Source organism: Toxorhynchites rutilus, chromosome 2, assembly GCF_029784135.1.
Source record: "Toxorhynchites rutilus septentrionalis strain SRP chromosome 2, ASM2978413v1, whole genome shotgun sequence".
Classification (NCBI taxonomy): Eukaryota; Metazoa; Arthropoda; class Insecta; order Diptera; family Culicidae; genus Toxorhynchites; species Toxorhynchites rutilus.
The window spans coordinates 690,845-709,351 of record NC_073745.1 but is presented as its reverse complement, the minus strand read 5'-3'; the positions used below and the strand labels follow the sequence as shown (position 1 = coordinate 709,351).

At 39.4% G+C, this 18,507-nt stretch overlaps 2 protein-coding genes across 3 annotated transcripts; both read left to right on the top strand.

Annotated features, from left to right (window-relative positions):
• The first annotated feature begins 3,177 nt into the window (after positions 1–3,177).
• LOC129768256 (tudor domain-containing protein 7B) lies at positions 3,178–17,425 on the top strand. Its single transcript, XM_055769766.1, has 9 exons — positions 3,178–3,383; positions 4,172–4,429; positions 12,201–13,289; positions 13,345–13,524; positions 13,592–14,710; positions 14,768–15,127; positions 15,189–15,745; positions 15,810–15,964; positions 16,026–17,425. The coding sequence occupies exons 2-9, from the start codon at positions 4,202–4,204 to the stop codon at positions 16,253–16,255; spliced, it is 3,918 nt and encodes a 1,305-aa protein (XP_055625741.1). The 5' UTR covers positions 3,178–3,383; positions 4,172–4,201; the 3' UTR covers positions 16,256–17,425.
• On the top strand, positions 4,458–7,251 carry LOC129768257 (uncharacterized). Of its 2 annotated transcripts, XM_055769768.1 has the most exons (3): positions 5,084–5,151; positions 5,218–5,289; positions 5,346–7,251. In XM_055769768.1, exon 3 carries the CDS (start codon positions 5,449–5,451, stop codon positions 7,231–7,233), a length of 1,785 nt encoding a protein of 594 aa, XP_055625743.1. In that variant the 5' UTR covers positions 5,084–5,151; positions 5,218–5,289; positions 5,346–5,448; the 3' UTR covers positions 7,234–7,251. The 2 variants fall into 2 exon arrangements, with proteins under 2 accessions (XP_055625742.1, XP_055625743.1); XM_055769767.1 differs by having other exon boundaries at positions 4,458–5,289.
• Positions 17,426–18,507: the final 1,082 nt, after the last annotated feature.

Sequence of the window (18,507 nt, the reverse complement as noted above, 5' to 3'; positions counted from 1 at the left end):
CAAATAAGATTGTTTCCATTTTTCTGGGAATATTCCAGTTTGTAGTGACATATTGAAAATGCAATATAAGAGAAGGATGAGTTCCTCAGCCAGGTTCTTCAGAAATACAGTTGATCTCACGCACGGACGCAATACGATATCGCTATCAATTTCGTAGAGCAATATGTATCGCTAGCATCGCTATGTATGTGTCGGTTGAAAAGCAAGTATATCTCTCATAATTTGGCAAGTCTCGCTCATCAAGTTTGAACAAGTGAGCCGTCTTAGGCGGCTCGCACACCGGAACAGTAAGCAATTAGCGAGCAGCGATACTAAATATGCAACAAGCAACATATTTTGTTGTACTTCCCATACCTAAGCAATAAAAACGCCCGATATTATGCAAACAATCTGCCTAATGAACGAAACTTGCCAAATTATGGGCGATAAGTTGCTTTCCAACCAACACGTCGTGTTGGTAATAAAAGACCAAGAATTATGTCAGGATAAAGACATCCAAAGACACAAAGAATGTTGGGATTTTATAGTATTAAAAATATTGGTGACGAAATTATCGCAATACGAACCAGATCGACTTTTGCATATTGCAATCGAAAATAGTAACATTTGCACAACCCGATAGAATTTGACTCGATCAGATTAAAGAATGCAACATTGTGCTAATTTCAATAAGGATAAGGGTTTATTTTACCAAAAAAGCGAAAGTCATTAGTATAAATGTACAATATCCACATCTAGTCGCGACATCCGGGTTTTGAAACAAATTGCTATCAATTAGATTAGCAGGCCCGAAGCCAAATTAAATAAAAAATAATGAAAATTTTGACTTGGTGTTAATTGATACGGAAAAGTAAATTTGAATTGATAATTTTTATTTTCAAAGTGTGTTCAATCCACCAATCTATTGTCATTCTTCCTTCTCATAAATGGAGCACAAAGTTAGTACAGTCAACACGAATAGTGAACTAATGTTATTATGTTAAATGTTAAATGAACAGCATCAAAAATTGGATTATCTAACGCAGGGATTCTCAAACTGTTTTGGTGATACGCTTGAACCCTATAGTCAAATTTCTTTAAAACTTTTTTCTTTATCTTATTCATACAAATAACTTACCAATTCAAAAACCTTGTGACCGGTTAAGTGAGCATACTTGACATCATTTTCTCATCAATAAATAGATATAAAGTTCAGTAAATATCAAGTGTAATTTATTATTATTTATACATTACAACAAAATACTTTCTACAAATATTAGTCATTCGTATAACAAGTTGGTTTACGTAATACAACTTATAGAGTATCTAGTCGACTCCTGGAAAATCGATATCGACCCCACGGGGGTCAATTTTACAATTTGTTCAGCACGATGATATTAACTTGGTTTTTTTATTGTTTATTGTATTGTTTCGAGATTCGGTTTTAATCGTCAATAAATTCCAATAACTGTTTTCAAATAAGTTTGATTTTGTTATCTTATTTTTTGAAAACTCATATAGAAAATAGAAACAAACTTGGAATGAAATTTAAGAGAAATAGTATTTTATATATATATATATATATTTTTTTTGCAAAAACTGGAGGAATGTTCACTTGGACAACAGGGGGAGGGGTATAAGGAATGTCAACGCTAAAATCATGTTTTTTCTGTCTACGTAACATGTGGATAGCCCCTTAGATCTTAAAATGATTGTTCGGTATCTTCAAAGTAGCAAAAAAGCACTGTTACTCTCGCTGAATCGTCGAAAATGTATGTAGATTTACGAAGTTGTACTGAAACATCAATCGTCGAAGAAACCATGAATCATGATGATACTGCAGGTTTATTTTAGCTGTCTTATTTTGCGTTTTGCAATAGTAAACTATTCGTAATGGGATCATGAATCTGCGGATCAACTAAACGGACTGCATCGGAAATTGGGCACTGCCGTCTACACAGTTCTCTTTTATAATTTTTACTTTCCGAGTTTTTATTCAACCTATTTCCATTTTCGCTTCAAAACCCAACGGAAGACGATACAATATGCCTCAATGCGAACATCAATTGGACTAAAAGCACCTAATACGATATGTATTTTTTCACTTTTCCAGTTTTTCTCGCCGCATGAACTTTTGTTCGGTGAAAATGAACACAACAAAACAAACAACTTCAACCGGACGATCAGTTCTTGATTGGTTTTTACTCAGGTGGGTGACGTCTTTAGAGAACCCCCATTGAACTGACAGGAGCCAACATATCGGGTATCCCACTGACATTTTCCCTTTGTTTTCATATGAATTGGGTATCCCACTGACAGTTCTGCTTGAGATTTTGCTAACGATCCTAGCATCAATCATAGCACCCGGCTGTTTTTACTTATGAAAATTGAAGTAAATCGTTTTTCACACTTACACTTGTGCTAAATGTTTCATAATGCATGATCGGTCATTGGTATGAAATTTCACGAAACAACCAACATTAAAGTTACAAATATCACTCAAATGCAATATAAAAATGATCCCGACTTGCATATATTCGCAATGCCGATTTCCCCAGGCACCATGATTTAGAAATCTCTGTTATATATGTACCTCGCCTCATAGTCCAGATCATGCTTTTTCTGGTTACAACCTTTCATTGAATGCGCTTATTTTCATGACAGGGTATCAAGAATTAATTTGATTGTTTCCTTGGTCTCAGAAGTTTCTATTGATAAGAAATTCGTTGGCAGATAAATGGGAGAAAGTAGTGGAAAGCAATGGTCAATACATCGCATGTCAAACCTCAACAGGTTTTTTTAAAAAATCATTCTTTGTTTGTTTTATATCACTGTAATTTTCATTATAATATGTATTTAAAATAAACAAACTGTTGAACTCTGCTTTCTGATAATCGCCATTATTGTTTGTGCGTACCTCAAAGGAACCAATCATAGGTCACATCGCCTCTAAAATATTATAGTGTTGCCTCCGTATGTCCAATTAGAGGCAAATGTCTGTATGAGAAAGGTTACGTTTGACGTTTTTTTTGCGCATAATACAGGGAATTATTTGTTGTATTTATTTTTTATGAGTGTAGTTTATCCACCTTTTGAACTATGTATAGAAATTTATTACAAATTCAGCATTACATTCAATGGACCCCTCGTTCGAACCCTTTGCACAAGCAAATCAGAATTTTCATCAAACCTGCCTGCGTATTCATCGTCATCACCATTCGGCGTTTTACATTCGTTCGGTGTTGATGGTGTTACGTGTAATGTACTCTCCGAAAGAGAAGACTGGTGCGAAATTTTAAGCAACTACAATTTAACTTCATACTTCACGACTCTTAACGCCATCGGTTTGAAAACAAAAACGATCACAAGCTCATAGTTGAAAGTGAATCAAGCCATAGGAAGGGGTAAGCAACGATGTATTCTCGTCTACGTAACAATTTAACGTGAAATTGTGAAAAGCTAGGGAGGAGTTGCAAACACTAATTCGGGCAAAGAGAAATGCAGCGGAGAGAAAACATTGGCAGTGCAGTGCACAAAAAAAGAAGCGTATGAGCGAAAGAAACAAATAAAATTTGGAGCAACAGAGAGAACAATTAAAATTCTTCCACATAACCTTTGGCGTTTTCTCTATGATTTGTTGCATTCGTGAAACGAATTTCAGTCCAGCGGTGATGCAAAATAGAGAAAAATAAACTGTTTAGAGTTATTCCTTGGATTGTCACAATTTTTCGATGTCTTCGCAAGGAGGAAGGCTTATTATGATTAGGAAAAGTTTAAAGAAAACATGTTTTCAGACATCACAAACATAACAAAATTGTCCAGCGCTTACGTATGATAAAAAAAAAACAGGATAGTGAATATTTGCGATGACTTGACTATAAGTTTACTACATTGTTTTCTAATATCAAGAAATTTTCGTGGCTATCACGTATTGAACATTGCCAATTTACACTCATGATTTCTCTTATTTCGTGTCGATTATCGTCGCTATTTCAAATGCGAAATCAATGTTTGAAGACCGACATACGTGCTTTGGAAGTCAGTTGGTAGCTTTATTGTGTCAACTCAAGTTGTCTTCGTTTCCTGTTGCATATTGGTTGCAAGTGTACGAAAGGAATGTCAAAAACAAATTTCTCCACATTTGATTTGCGTTTTGCATAATGTAAACAATTATATTTTTCTCACATTCCAGAACTCTTCATTTAGCTCTCTCGCGATCATAATGGCACACAGTCCGAAGAAGGAGCTCTCTGAGGAAGCTGAGGCAGCAATAAACGTATTGCGAGCTTTGGTGTCTTCGAAAAAGGGACCATCTACAGTTTACAGTATTCTGAGAGACTATCGCGAATTGGAGGGTGGACCACTGTTGTACAAAAAGTTTGGTTATCCTAATCCGGAAAAGTTTCTGGAAGCTTCAGGAGAGTTTTCACTTAGTACCCAAATGGGCGAGGTGAGTTGGTACCGTTTTGACTGATATTCCGAACAGCTATAAATTCTGAACACTTTAACATTGAACTTTAAATAATTGAATAATTAAAACCCCGAAATTCTTTAGGGTATACACTTCTGTATAACGTCATTCATATGTATCCACACAGTGTCTTATTTATAATAAGTATTTGCGAAAAAGTGGCAGTCAAAACCAGTAGTAAAATTCTGTAAAAAAACAACATCTTTAACTTTTCAGTTTTTGTTGTTGTTTTCACTATTTGATCTGCTGTTTCAGTTTAAGTGCTAGAAAAGGTAAGAATCTACTATAAATTAAGGAAAAAGGGAATTTAAACTAAGGAATCTATTAAAATAAGTATTAAAGTAGGGTTCGAATGAATCAAGTTTCGACGTATGACGCAAATTCCTAACAGCAGATGTTAAAATACACTATTTTCAAGCAAATACAAAAATTGTTACGCCTCTCAGGCTTGTTCAGGGTTTTAAGTTCAATGGATGGAAATAGGGGAAAAAAGGAAACTATAGCAACCATTGTTAGAAAGAAAAATCTAGTAGGCATTGTTGAAAAGAAAAATCGAGATAGAAAAGAGAGTAGCAAGTGCGAAGTGCGAATATTTTCAATGAAAATTAAATTATTTGAATTTCTAGATTAGATTAGCACCAAGCATACACCTAGCCTCTGTTAAATGATTCTACTGCTAAATGATTTATCTACTATAAAGGGTAAGCATTTAAGTTTACTTACATTAAAACTTACCTTATTTCTAACATTATACTTAAAATAAATAGGCTAGCTAAAAGGCGTATTGAATACACCTGAGGAGGCTTCCTGATAGAACAGGCAACTGGAGTCACTAAAACGTAAGACTTACTAACTAGACTAGAAACAATCATATGTAACTAAAATTTAATTATAGGAAATTTTAATATAACCAGCAAAAACAGTGGTGATTTGTTTTTCGGAAACTGCACTCCTGTTGGCGAAGCCAACATTTTAAAATTTCGTTTTAATCTATAACGATGTTGGATCGGACCACAAACGCTCCAGACGGAACCGGTAAACAAGCTACCGCAGATCATCGAAACCTAATTGGCTCAACCCCGAAAGTTTCAAGTCTCCATAACATGGTAGATCCGCCCGCGGGTACATCTAAATCTACCGCTGTACAACAAAGTACGTCGAAGGTGCCAAGCTCCTGTTTTAAATGTGAGAAACCGGATACTAGTCGCATGGTTCAATGCGACAAATGTGATGAATGGGCTCACTATTCATGTGTAGATGTAGATGAAGACATTGCGGACCGAAGTTGGAACTGCTCGGAATGTGAAATCGCGGGAGCATACCGGAAAGGTAAACAGAAGTCCAAGAAGATCTCATCAGCACTGAAGACATCGAAGGACCGGAAGAAGACGTTACATGTTGCGATAGTGAAAGATGGCGGACGAAAGACGACATCGATGGTTGTTAAAAAGTCAACCGACAATGGTCATGCTAAGGAATCTGCTGATACAGAAGCATGCGGAAGAGGTGGAATGTCTGTGGATAAAACTAATGACACGGCGCAGAAGGCTAAATCGATTGTTTCTGTGTCTTCCTTTAAATCTGCCAAAGCACGTTTGGAGGTTCGCTTGAAGCAGATTGAAGCAGAAGAAACGCTGATGGCAGAAGAAATGAAACGTAAGCGCGAGCTAGTAAATAAGAAGATCGAAGTACTGAAGGAGTTGGCTGACCTGGAAGATGATGGTGAATCTGTGGACGATACACCAAACTCTCACGGTAAAGTGGAAGGTTGGCTGAAGGACAACGACAGAAAATTCGTAAAAGAAAAACACGATTCAGAGCACGATGGAGAGGATAAGTTTGAGGATGACGCCAGCAACAGTGAAGAGGACGTTTCTGTCGACAACGAGAGTAACGAAGTATTTGGAGATGAGTCTGAAATGGGAGATGAAGAAGTGTTGGAAGAGAACCATGGCATAGAATCATTCAAACCCGGAAGGCAATCGACGTTGAAGGATGCAGCTAGTAGAACGTCAGGAGCGGGATCTAAGAGTCATTTACAAAGATACAAACGACTCACTAAAGACGAGTTAGCAGCGCGTCAGGTCGTTCCACGTGAATTGCCCAAGTTTAGCGGAAATCCCGAAGAATGGCCAATGTTCGTCTCAACCTACGAAGATACCACAGAAATGTGTGGGTACACCGAAGCCGAGAATATGATCCGCTTAAGAAATTGCTTGAAGGGGGAAGCGTTTTATGCAGTTCGCAGTTTTCTCATGCGCCCGGCAACGGTGGGAAAAGCAATGAATGCCTTGAAGTTGCGGTTTGGAAGACCGGAGACAATCATCGAGTACCTTAAGGACAAGATCCTGTCGTTGCCGGCTATCAAAGGAGAAGCAATAAATAAGATCGTTGATTTTGCTCTTGAGGTGCAGAACTTGAGTGCCACCATAGAAGCTTGCGGAAAAATGGAGTATAGCTCTGATGTAACTCTGCTGAAGGAATTAGTGAACAAATTACCACCTCACATCAGGCTTGATTGGGCGAAGTACCGGAAGAACAAATCAAAGGTGAAGCTTTCTACATTCAGCCGTTGGATATATGGTCTGGCAGAGGACGTAAACGTTGTTTTCGAACCACAGTTTCGAGTAGGAAAACAGAAGTACGTGAATACCCATTCAGAAGAGGTTGGTAAAGAGGAGCCACAGAAAATCCCTCAGAAACCTGTAGCGAAGGCTGATTCCTCAACGAGTGCAGCAGCAGTAAAAAAAAAAAGTTGTTTGGTGTGCAAAGTTATCGTATGAGGCAAAATGGGCGACCATCCGGGAATTCCATCTATGTCGTAGGTGCTTACGACGCCATAAAGGAGGCTGTGATGGTGCGTGTGGAAAAAATGGATGTACCTTTAGACACCATGCGTTGTTATACAAGGATCTCAACGATACGGTTACTGTTGGGGAATCCGGAAATGACACTTCACGTCGAATGCAAAACGAGGAGCGCAACATTAATACTCATCTATCCGGCAGTGGTCCAGGTACTTTCCGCTATGTGCCCGTTACGCTCTATGGAAATAACAAGCAGGTGAAATGCTTCGCCTTCCTTGATGATGGATCGGAGCTGACTCTCGTTGACGAGGAATTAGTTAAAGAGTTGCGGCTTTCTGGAGTACTGCGCCCACTTTGTCTCAAATGGACCGGAGGTACACATCGTTTCGAGTCGAACTCGCACAGCGTAAATATTGAGATCTCCGGTCACGAAGGCAAACGATATCGGCTTCAAGACGTCAGAACGGTTGAAGAGCTTCAGTTACCTTGTCAGTCGCTGGATATGAACTATCTCGAACGCGAGTTTAGCTATTTACGAAATCTTCCTATCGATTCTTACTCAGAAGTCCGTCCCCGAATCCTGATCGGCCTCAAGCACGCCAACATAATGCTGGTACGCAAAAGCCGTGAAGGTAAAATGAGCGAACCTATCGCGGTGAAGACTAACCTTGGCTGGGTCGTTTATGGTGTTCAATCAACGGTGGATTCCATGAATACTAGTCACACCTACCATATCTGCACTTGCAGTGAGTCGGATGATACGAAACTCCATCAAGTAGTGAAACATTATTTCTCACTGGACAGTGCAGGAATCATCAAGCAAGAACGCACATTGTTATCCAGAGAAGATGAGCAAGCTGTGGCGCTTCTGGAATCCCGTACTCGCTACAACGGCGAACGGTTTGAAACCGGATTACTGTGGCGATCAGATGGTGTCCGTCTACCGAATAACAGATCAATAGCAGATCGGCGTTTTAAATGCTTGGAAAATCGTATGAATAGAAATAAGGAACTGGCGAAGGTCCTACACGAAAAAATGGCAGACTACCGAAAATCACGAGCGTGTGTGGTATCTTCCTATCTTTCCTGTCAGCAATCCCAACAAACCAGGAAAGATAAGGATTGTATGGGACGCTGCAGCCGCAGTTCACGGAGTTTCCTTGAATTCAGCGTTGCTCACCGGCCCGGACCAGTTGTCGTCATTTGTTGGAATTCTGTACCAGTTTCGAGAACATAGAATCGGTATTTGCGCAGATATCCGGGAAATGTTCCACCAGGTGAGGATTCTTCCTGAAGACCAACACTGTCAACGGTTTCTCTGGCGTGATGATCCCGAGCAATGTGAGCCGAGCATCTACGTCATGCAAGTAATGACGTTTGGTGCCTGCTGTTCGCCAAGCGCTGCCCAGTTCGTGAAGAATCGGAATGCGGAGCGGTTTCAAAATGTGCACCCAGAGGCGGTGGCGATTATCAAGTACAAACATTATGTGGATGATATGGTGCTGAGTACGCAGACGGTGGAAAAAGCTATCGAGTTGGCTACAACAGTGCGATTCATTCTCGAGCAGGGTGGATTTGAAATCCGCAACTGGGTGTCTAACTCACCGGAAGTGTTGGCCCAAATCAACGGCATAACGGTAATCGAGAAAAATTTGGATTTAACCACGGAGCTGGCGAGTCCAAAAATTCTCGGTATGTGGTGGGATACCCAAGCCGACACCTTCAAGTATAAGATCTGTTGGTCCCGATTTGATAGTGATCTTTTAGAAGGAACCCGGCGCCCGACGAAACGTGACGTTGATGACCATTTACGATCCTCTAGGGCTTATCGAACATTTTATGGTTTTGTTGAAGATTCTTTTACAAGAAGTGTGGAGGGCTAATGTAGGATGGGACGAATCAATTCCCCAGGCACAGTTCGAGAATTGGCAAGTTTGGCTGAAGTTGCTTCTGGAATTAGAGAAACTGCAAATCTCACGATGTTACCAGCGGAATTCAACTGTGGACGAAGAAACCATCGTAGAAATGCACACGTTTCTTGACTCCAGTGAAACAGCAATGGCAGCTGCGGTATATCTACGCTTTGTCAGGAACGGTGATGTGGAATGCATGCTTGTGGGAGCTAAAACCCGTGTGGCATCAATCAAGTATACGTCCATCCCAAGATTGGAGCTCCAGGCTGCAGTAATAGGGTGCAGGCTAGCTTCCAGTATAAAAAAGAACCTGAACTTCAAAATCTCGAAGCACGTTTTCTGGACGGACTCGCGGAACGTCCTCTGCTGGTTGCGATCCGACCACAGACGATACAGTGTGTTTGTCGCGTCGAGAGTTGGCGAAATCCTGGAATCAACAGATCTGCAAGACTGGAGATGGGTGCCTACTGGTTCCAATGTGGCTGACGATGGAACTAGATGGAAAAACCGACCGGATTTGACATCAGAAAGTAGGTGGTATATGGGCCCCGCGTTCCTGAAAAAGTGTGAAGCAGAATGGCCGGTCCTTCCCATCAAAACTGTCTCTACCGAGGAGGAGCTACGACCGAGAATATTAGTTCACTGTCTAGCACCGGCATCAGTGATCGACGTTGGAAGGTTTTCGAGTTGGCGTACAATGATAGCGGTGACTGCATGGGTATTCCGGTTCTTTTCAAACCTCCGCCATCGAATCAGCGGAGAATCAACAACGTCAGGGCCAATTGCAAGCGAAGAGCTGCGTCGAGCCGAACACCTTAGAAAAGAGAGTAGCAAGTGCGAAGTACGAAGATTTTCAATGAAAATTAAATTATTTGAATTTCTAGATTAGATTAGCACCAAGCATACACCTAGCCTCAGTTAAATGATTCTACTGCTAAGTGATTTATCTACTATAAAGGGTAAGCACTTAAGTTTACTTACATTAAACCTTACCTTATTTCTAACATTATACTTAAAATAAATAGGCTAGCTAAAAGGCGTATTGAATACACCTGAGGAGGCTTCCTGATATAACAGGCAACTGGAGTCACTAAAACGTAAGACTTACTAACTAGACTAGAAACAATCATATGTAACTAATTAAAATTTAATTATAGGAAATTTTAATATACCCAGCAAAAACAGTGATGATTTGTTTTTCAGAAACTGCACTCCTGCACTCCAAAAATAGTTCAGTGATTGGGTCGAAAGGAAAGTCCTGTTCTGAAGCAATGATAGTAAAAGACCTAACACCATTTGTAAACAAATATTTTTAGGCTCTTTCCTCGCTAATGATAGCCAACAATAATAACAAAAATCGGATTCCTGAAGATAGATTTGTATGAAAACAATCGAAACAGAAGATCGAAAGGACAAACGGTTTCAAAGCAAGGATGTACAGTAATTTACATTTAACGCGATATTTAGCTAATTGGACAGATCTGTAATGCGACACGTTTAATTGAACATTTCTACTTATAATTCGACATTTTTGTAAACATCGAGTTCGGGTCCCAAATTATGGCCCCACATTAAAAGTCGTCACCAGACGTCGACCCCGTACCACTCTCGTCGACAATGTCTAATTACAGGTCAAAATCGCCTCCAATGCGACACTGAGTGGTGTCTCGGGATGTCGCATTAAATGCAAATTACTGTATATTCTTCCTGTCACTACGTTGTATGATATCCTCTGAAGGCAAGATAAAGTTAGCTGACTAGAAGACATGATCGCCGCAATTCATCCAATCTGTGAAGAGATATTTCAAATCAACGTGGTTCAGTACCGCAAAAATTTGGGTAAAGCAGAAATATTTCAATCCAGAATACCATCACGAGTATGTGTGCTGCGTTTCTTGATACGACATCCTACCATTTGGAAACCAACGGGAAATTCTGTATCCAGATGGCGTTGGACGAACTCATAATGGCTGGATAAACTCTGGAGCATTCTAGGAGTATATGAACAACGTATTCTATCCTTGGTTGCTCAAAAAATGATGAGCCTTAATGACACGATTTAATTTTGTTATAGAGGCGGATGAACTGAAAAGTTTAAAGCCTCCTTAGAACAAAGAATTTAATAAATTTGTTAAGATTGCGGCATTATTTTGGTCTGTTTGCTTCCAAACCTCATTTGTTATATTTTAGACGATTCAATTTTCAATCAAATGAAAGGACACTATACTCGTTAAGTGGTGTTATGATGCAATGATTTGAAAACGAGATTTCACTCCACTGCACAACTCCCTAAAGCCTTATGGTTAATTGAAAATATAGACCGAATACTGATCAATGGATTTTTCAAGTACGACCTGCTCCCATGGAACTCCGAAGCCATGGGTTATGAAACTTTCCCTGACCCATGCCCAATTCCCCAAAATAAATTGCAAAATAAAAGCCCTTCGTTGATTCCCGGAGATCCTGTGGATAAAACTATCCCTGTTACAATATTCCTGAACATTTGTGTTCGGAATTTGAATCAGTGACAAAAATGGCGTTTGGAATTTAAGTCAAATGTATTTATTTATCGATATATTTGACACAAAATCACTCAGATTGGTTACGGACACTTAATACTATTCTTAAAAACTACTATGTTAACGTCAAAATCTAAAAATCTACAAACGTCATTGAACAGTCTGCAGCATCTGTCATGCTGGCTATTTGAACCATAGGCAGTACGGTGTTTTCGAATCCATAAAAGGATAGTATTGTGATGCTGGTGTGCTGGAGCATGGAAACTGATGTCCTGTAATAGACTACGGCAGTCAATAGTTCGGCAATCAAGCTGTCTTTTATCTCCGTCTTCAGTTCTTCGAAATTTTTTTTGTGCAACTCCCGCAAAACAGTGCCATCTTGGGCAGTGAGACACTATTTAATAGTCAAAAAAGCAAAAAAGGGTTCGGAATATGAGACAAAACGGTATATCGATTTTCGCAAAGCTAGAATATTGTATTTATTTGTATAATTTTATTTTTAATCTCACAGACAGTAATGTATGCGAAACCTAACAAGGAATCTGTACATATACTGAAAATGGTCGCCGCTCAGAGGAATACGAAAACGAAAAAGTCTGGATTTTCGATATTACGCCAACCACAGAAAAGAATCGGTGGAAATAACTGGAATCCAAGCGCCTACAATAAAATGTACTCTCAGATGCCACAAACGAATAGATTTTCTCCCAAAAAGTACACTCCACAAGCACAAAATCAACATCAGCAACGTTATAATAGTCCGAATAATCAGCCCAAGCCGTTTTTTCAAGCTATGTCGAATGGTCCAAGGTGGCAAAACACCAATCGTACTAGTAGTAGCACTCCCAACAATAGTCCGCTAAAACCGTTGATGTCACTCAGGATTTCTCCACCGCTTCAACAGCATACACAGTCTAACAATCAATATATGCAGAACAATCAGCGCTACAATCGGACTGAAACAAACAACAATAACTCAACGGTGAAGAATCTCAATAGATCGACTCAAAGCCCGGTAAAAACTGGACAGCAACCGTTGGCCTCAAATGACCTACGTCATAAGCTGAGTGATAAACAATCGGTTCAGTTAAAACAACCATCCTCATTGGAGTTAAAAAATCAGCTAAACAACCAGCAACCGCAAACCACTCGAGTCGTGGAACAACGTAACAATGCCATTCAAAAAATGGTTTGTGATGCGGTCACTAATAATTATGCTCAACCAGCGATTTCCGCTTCAGTCATTCCTCAACCAGTATTACAATCAACTAGGAGCGTAAATTCAAGATTACAGATAACGAAAGAAGTTATCCCTGTTCCAGCTAAGGAAACAATAAAATCATCACAGGTACAATTCGATACAAACGAGGTATTCTCACCGAGGCATGAATTGAGCAGTCCATCACAATCAGTTATTTATCCAGTAATTCTCACACCGCCTACGACCCCTGTAGTACAGTTGCCGATTCTGCCCTTCCGGAAGTCGCTTCAGGATCGGCTTAAAATTAACCAGCAGGTCGATGTTTCTGATTTGGAGAAAGTATCCAAAGTAATAACACCACAAAGTCCACCTCCGAAAGCAGCAGATTTTGATTCTAAGGTAATCAACCGATTTTGTATGTACATTAAACTAAATATAAATATGAAACTTTCAGCTCCCGCTGCTCCCTTCGAATCCGTCGGCAGGTAATCGTCCAAGAGAAGCATTTTCATGGAATCAGCCACATGCAACACCGGCTGAGATGTTGGTCTCGTATGCGGAACACAACGGATTAGAGCGTCCCATCTACAATTACTTAAAATTGAAGAACAAACGTGTACAATGTCGTGTTACGGTATGGTCAATTGAAGTTCTGTAGCTGTACAATGGAATAATTTACTCACTGAACAATTCGTGTTTAGGTGAACAAATCGACATACTCTACATATCCCGATGATTTTATGAACGAATTCGAAGGTCAATTTGCCGCGGCACAGATCGCTATCGAGAACCTTAAGCGAGAGGAAGAGCGAAACAACTTTTCCGTCTGTCTCGAGTCGGACTTTGAGATCGCTACTAAAATATTCGATCTGTTGGTTAACTGCCCACATGGTATGTTCAGGAAGAACATTCCCGATGCTTTCCGAAATGCGCATCACGCCTTGCTACCGGATAATTGGGAGTTGATCATACTTGAGAATGCGCGAATGTTTTCGAAAGAAGAAGCTCAGGGTAATACCATAGTTTTCGCGAATGTTCGGGAGGGAACCGGATCCGGCGGATCAACACCTTCAATCACGTCTGAGGCTAAATGTATGTCAGCTAACGTGTTACCGTTACCGTGGAAGGAACAGTATTGGAATCTGTACATCACTAATCCCGTTTCCACGGTAGAGATTTGGGCGCGTTTGGTCGGTCCCCAATACAGTGATCAAATGGATATACAAACCACTGATATCGAACTTTCCATGATGGGTGAGATGAAACCTAAACCAAAGACGATTGCCGTTGGTGAGTACTACTTGGTTTCGATAACCGATTGTTGGTACCGCGTCAGAGTAGAAGAGATTGACTTCGAAAACAACAACTGTTCCTGCTTCTTCATTGATATTGGGGAATGGGAACGTGTTTCGCTGGATGAGATCTATGTGTGCGATGCAAAGTATCTTGAGCTTCCTGGACAATCAGTTTGTTTCACGCTGGACGGTTTGGAGGATTTTGGTGAGAATCCGAAGGCGAAACCACATCTTAACGATTTGTTAAACGGCAAAGTGTGCATCAGTGAGATTCTAACATCTGAAGAGGAGCACGAGAAGGACAGCAAAAACAATTTGAACGAGGCTCGCATTCGAATGATTTTGTACGATACATCGTTCGATGAGGATATCAATTTGAATTCGATGCTTCTGAAGCACATTTGTGATGATACTCCAGCACCGGAGCTGGATCGAAAGTGTGTCACAACTGTAAGCATTACCCATGTAGATGAAATTGGGAATGTTTACTGTTACGTTAAAGATTTAGCAATGGTTTACATTCAGGTATATATTTAACATTTTATGGTTTTGAAATTTTATTTGACAAAGTGTCATTTTCAGAAACTAATCAATAGTTTAGTTCAATCTGATGCATTGGAGGGCAAGCACCGTGGTCTCTATAAATCTCGATCAGCTGCTGATCAACGGCTATATTTGGTGCAGGACGAAAGTGATAACAAATGGTACCGAGCATCACTGATTGCTGAAGAATCCGGTCCGTTCTGTAGAGTGCTACTTGTTGATGTGGGTGTAAGAAAACTGGTTAATATTTCCAATATTTACCGTTTGGAAACATTGAGCGTTGCACTTAGCCGTTATCCGCCCCAAAACATCCGTATGAAAATGTTTGATCTCCCAGAAATCAACGATTATATATTGGGACGTCTAAGAGCGCTACTTACACCCGGACAAACAGCAATGGTAGTTACTTTGGAGCACGGCAATCCTTTTTAAACCTTAAACATATGCTTATCATTCGTAGGTTAAAGTCGCTGCATGTTCCACAATTCCGCTAGTGAAAATCTATATGCATCTGGATCAGAACAATATCCTGGTTTGCGTGAATAACAGCATTCGATCGGAGATGGAACTGGAGATTGATTCGGAAGTTATAAGTGATCCAAGGATTACTTACAACGAAAGCAGTAGTTCATCAACAACTAGTTCTGCTAAAATCAACACAAGCTATACTTCGGACTATTCTATGCACAGTCTGGAAGCAGCTGATTTGTCGAAACATTTTAGTGGACTGAAGATAGGAAATCGCAAGCTTGGTAGCCCTATCCCGTCAATGGTTGCACCTAAGTTAGCCAAGTTTCAACTGCCTGCTGTTGGTGATCTTTTTGAAGTGCAAGTGACGATTGCATCCAACCCAAAGTTTTTCTTTGTGCAGCCGTATGCCCACGCTATCCATCTGAATCGAATGATGGTCGATTTGCAGAAGTATTGTATGTCAAAGGCTCAGGTTGTTTCTAAGGATAGCGTTCAGCAGGGAGAAGTTTATGCCGCTCTGAATAGTGACGATGGGTATTGGTACAGGTGGGAAATGTTCATCGGTTATTATGGAAAACGGTAAAATATCTTACCCTGTTTAATTTTTCAGAGCTATTGTGGTCAATATTCTGTGCGGCCCAACGATAATCCACGTATATTTTTGCGATTTTGGTCAAATCAAAATAATGGATAGCGATTCACTGCGAATTCTTCCCCAACAGCTACGCGTCTTGCCGCAACAGGCAGTGAAAGCCAAATTGCATGGTACAGTTCTCCATACATCTTGCTCATCAGCATAAGCATTTGATTTTTGTTTTTCTTATAGGAGTTCAACCTTTACATGGTGACTGGACCGCGGAGGATGCTGTTCGTTTCCAGCAATTGACGGAAAACAAGAAGTTCGCCAGTTACATTCGCAGTGTTCAAGCTGACGAATTCAATCAACACGATGACATTGTTGAGCTGGAGCTAATTGATGTTTCGACTGAGGAGGACATTCTAATACATCAGATTTTTGTGGACGAGAAGAGAGCCGTGCTGACTGGTGGTAAGTAGAATCATGCAAAGCATTGGGAAGGACGATATCGGAAATCGTCTACAAAGGACTACCAGCTTACTGCATTACGTTTGAGCTAGCTTGGGAAATTTTCGTGTCTATCGAAAAAGAGCACACTCAATAACAATCATACGATACCTTGAGAATCGTAGACTCCACGTTCGCGTATCACGCCATGGAGGATAATAAGAGAGAAATGAAGTTGCCTTAATAATTATCTGATAGAGAAGCTATTTATCAATGGTGGCTATTTTTGAGATTTTTGACAATACTTTTTATACTTTGAGGAACTGTTTATCGAATGTCGAAATCAAACCATAGTTATAATGTAATATTTATATACGCGTAATATCGATATGACGCAAGAAATCCATTCCACTAGACAATAACGAACAAAATACGAACGAGTTTAATACAACCAGAAGAGAAAATATCCGAAAAATGTCACTATCGTCAATTGCCAAACTTTCAGAAAAAAATAGTGATAATTTTGTACCTAGCGAGTAATAAAATGCGGAAACAGAATGTGATTAACCAATGATAATAAAAAAAAAGTTATTGTTTTGTAGGATTAGTAATCTTTATGGGAATAGAAAGCAGTTCTTCCAGGAGTTGGTGACGCAAAATATAACTAAATTTGCTTGGCTTTCAATAACCATATCCTCCAACTATCCATATCTTTATTGTTTATCGATGTTTATTAACGATATATTTGATATAGACAGAGAAGATGGTCATTTGATGTTCTCAATACTCTACCCGTATGTTTTGTGTTTGCGTCTCAACGTAAAACCCCAATCACCTAATGGTATGGTATGGTATTACCCATATACTACATATTTAATAAACTGTTCATCCTACACGTGATACTATTCAATATACACTATTATGCAATTTAGCGCTAGATGGAATATTTATTCGTTTTTTGAAAAATATAGCTATTTTTACGCAGGTTGTTGAAGTACGTACTATAATATACAGAATCTGTTAATGACGCCTCAAAGGGTCTGTTTGATGAATGTTGATGTGATTGCAATAATATGAACGAGATATTTAAACAATGTTATATTTTATTTTTACGATATATATTTATTGCGAAAGTTATGAAGAAGATGAGAAAGGCTTCAGCGAGTTAACAGAATAATAAACGATCGAAAAGTTTTCTACGATTTGCTATGAGTTTTGACGATGTAATGGAGTATTGAGAAAATCCCGAACACACTCGTATCAGATCGTTTCTGCTGTGACTGGTTCAAAGTTCTGCGCATTTTACAACACGTTCAGATTTTTGGTTGATATTATTTTTATATTGCCCCGTCAGGCAAAAAGACGAAATTCAGTTACATTTAAAGCAAAAACTCAATCACTCGTTCAACAACTCGCAAGCAGATCGGACAAGTTTTTAATCGATCCAACAAAGGTGTTTTTTTTCACATCGAATAATACTGTGTTTTTTCATCGGTTGCACTTGCGAGTGGAGCAAAGCTCAAAATGGTGCGCGCTGAGGATCTAAAACAGACACATTCATCACAAGCCACACAGCCGCGGCAAGTGGAAATTTATTTATCTTTTGTTTTCCTATTTTCCTTCTACCTTCTGTGCACGGTGTAATTGCACAATGGCCCAGCAGATGCATTTAAGTGGAAATCAGCATTTAGGGCTCGACAGTTATTCTCTAGACAAAAAATGTCTTCGAAAATGTTGTTACATATGATAGAGCGCTCATTTTCATGTTGCAAAAAATAGGGTGACCAAATTTTCGGTGATAGAAGAAATTTAAATTTCGATGATAGAAAAAAATTTCGAGAGAGATGAGCCCTCGTCGTATATTTTGAATTCTACATCAAAACTGTCTAGGTACGACATTTAGAACTTATCAAGACAACCATTTTGTGGCGCAGAACTTGTCAATATATTAATTCTACTGGAGGTTATTGATGGTTTTTACCAGAAAACTCATGATCTCAATTTCAATTTACTCAAACACGAAAAATAACATAGTTTTGAAAATTTAACCCCCTTCCTGTTGACCGATTGATCTGAAATTTGGAACACACTTTTATCTCTGCAGTCATTATAGAACTGCGTATTTCATAAACTTGAAAATCCAAAATGGCGGCCGCTATGAAATGGTGGATTTCATATTTTCTCTAAACCCCATCAATATGGGTATCAAACGAAAGGGCTTGACTAGTGGAACACAGTTATTTATGAAAAATTCAAATCCAAAATAGCCGCCAGCGAAAAATGG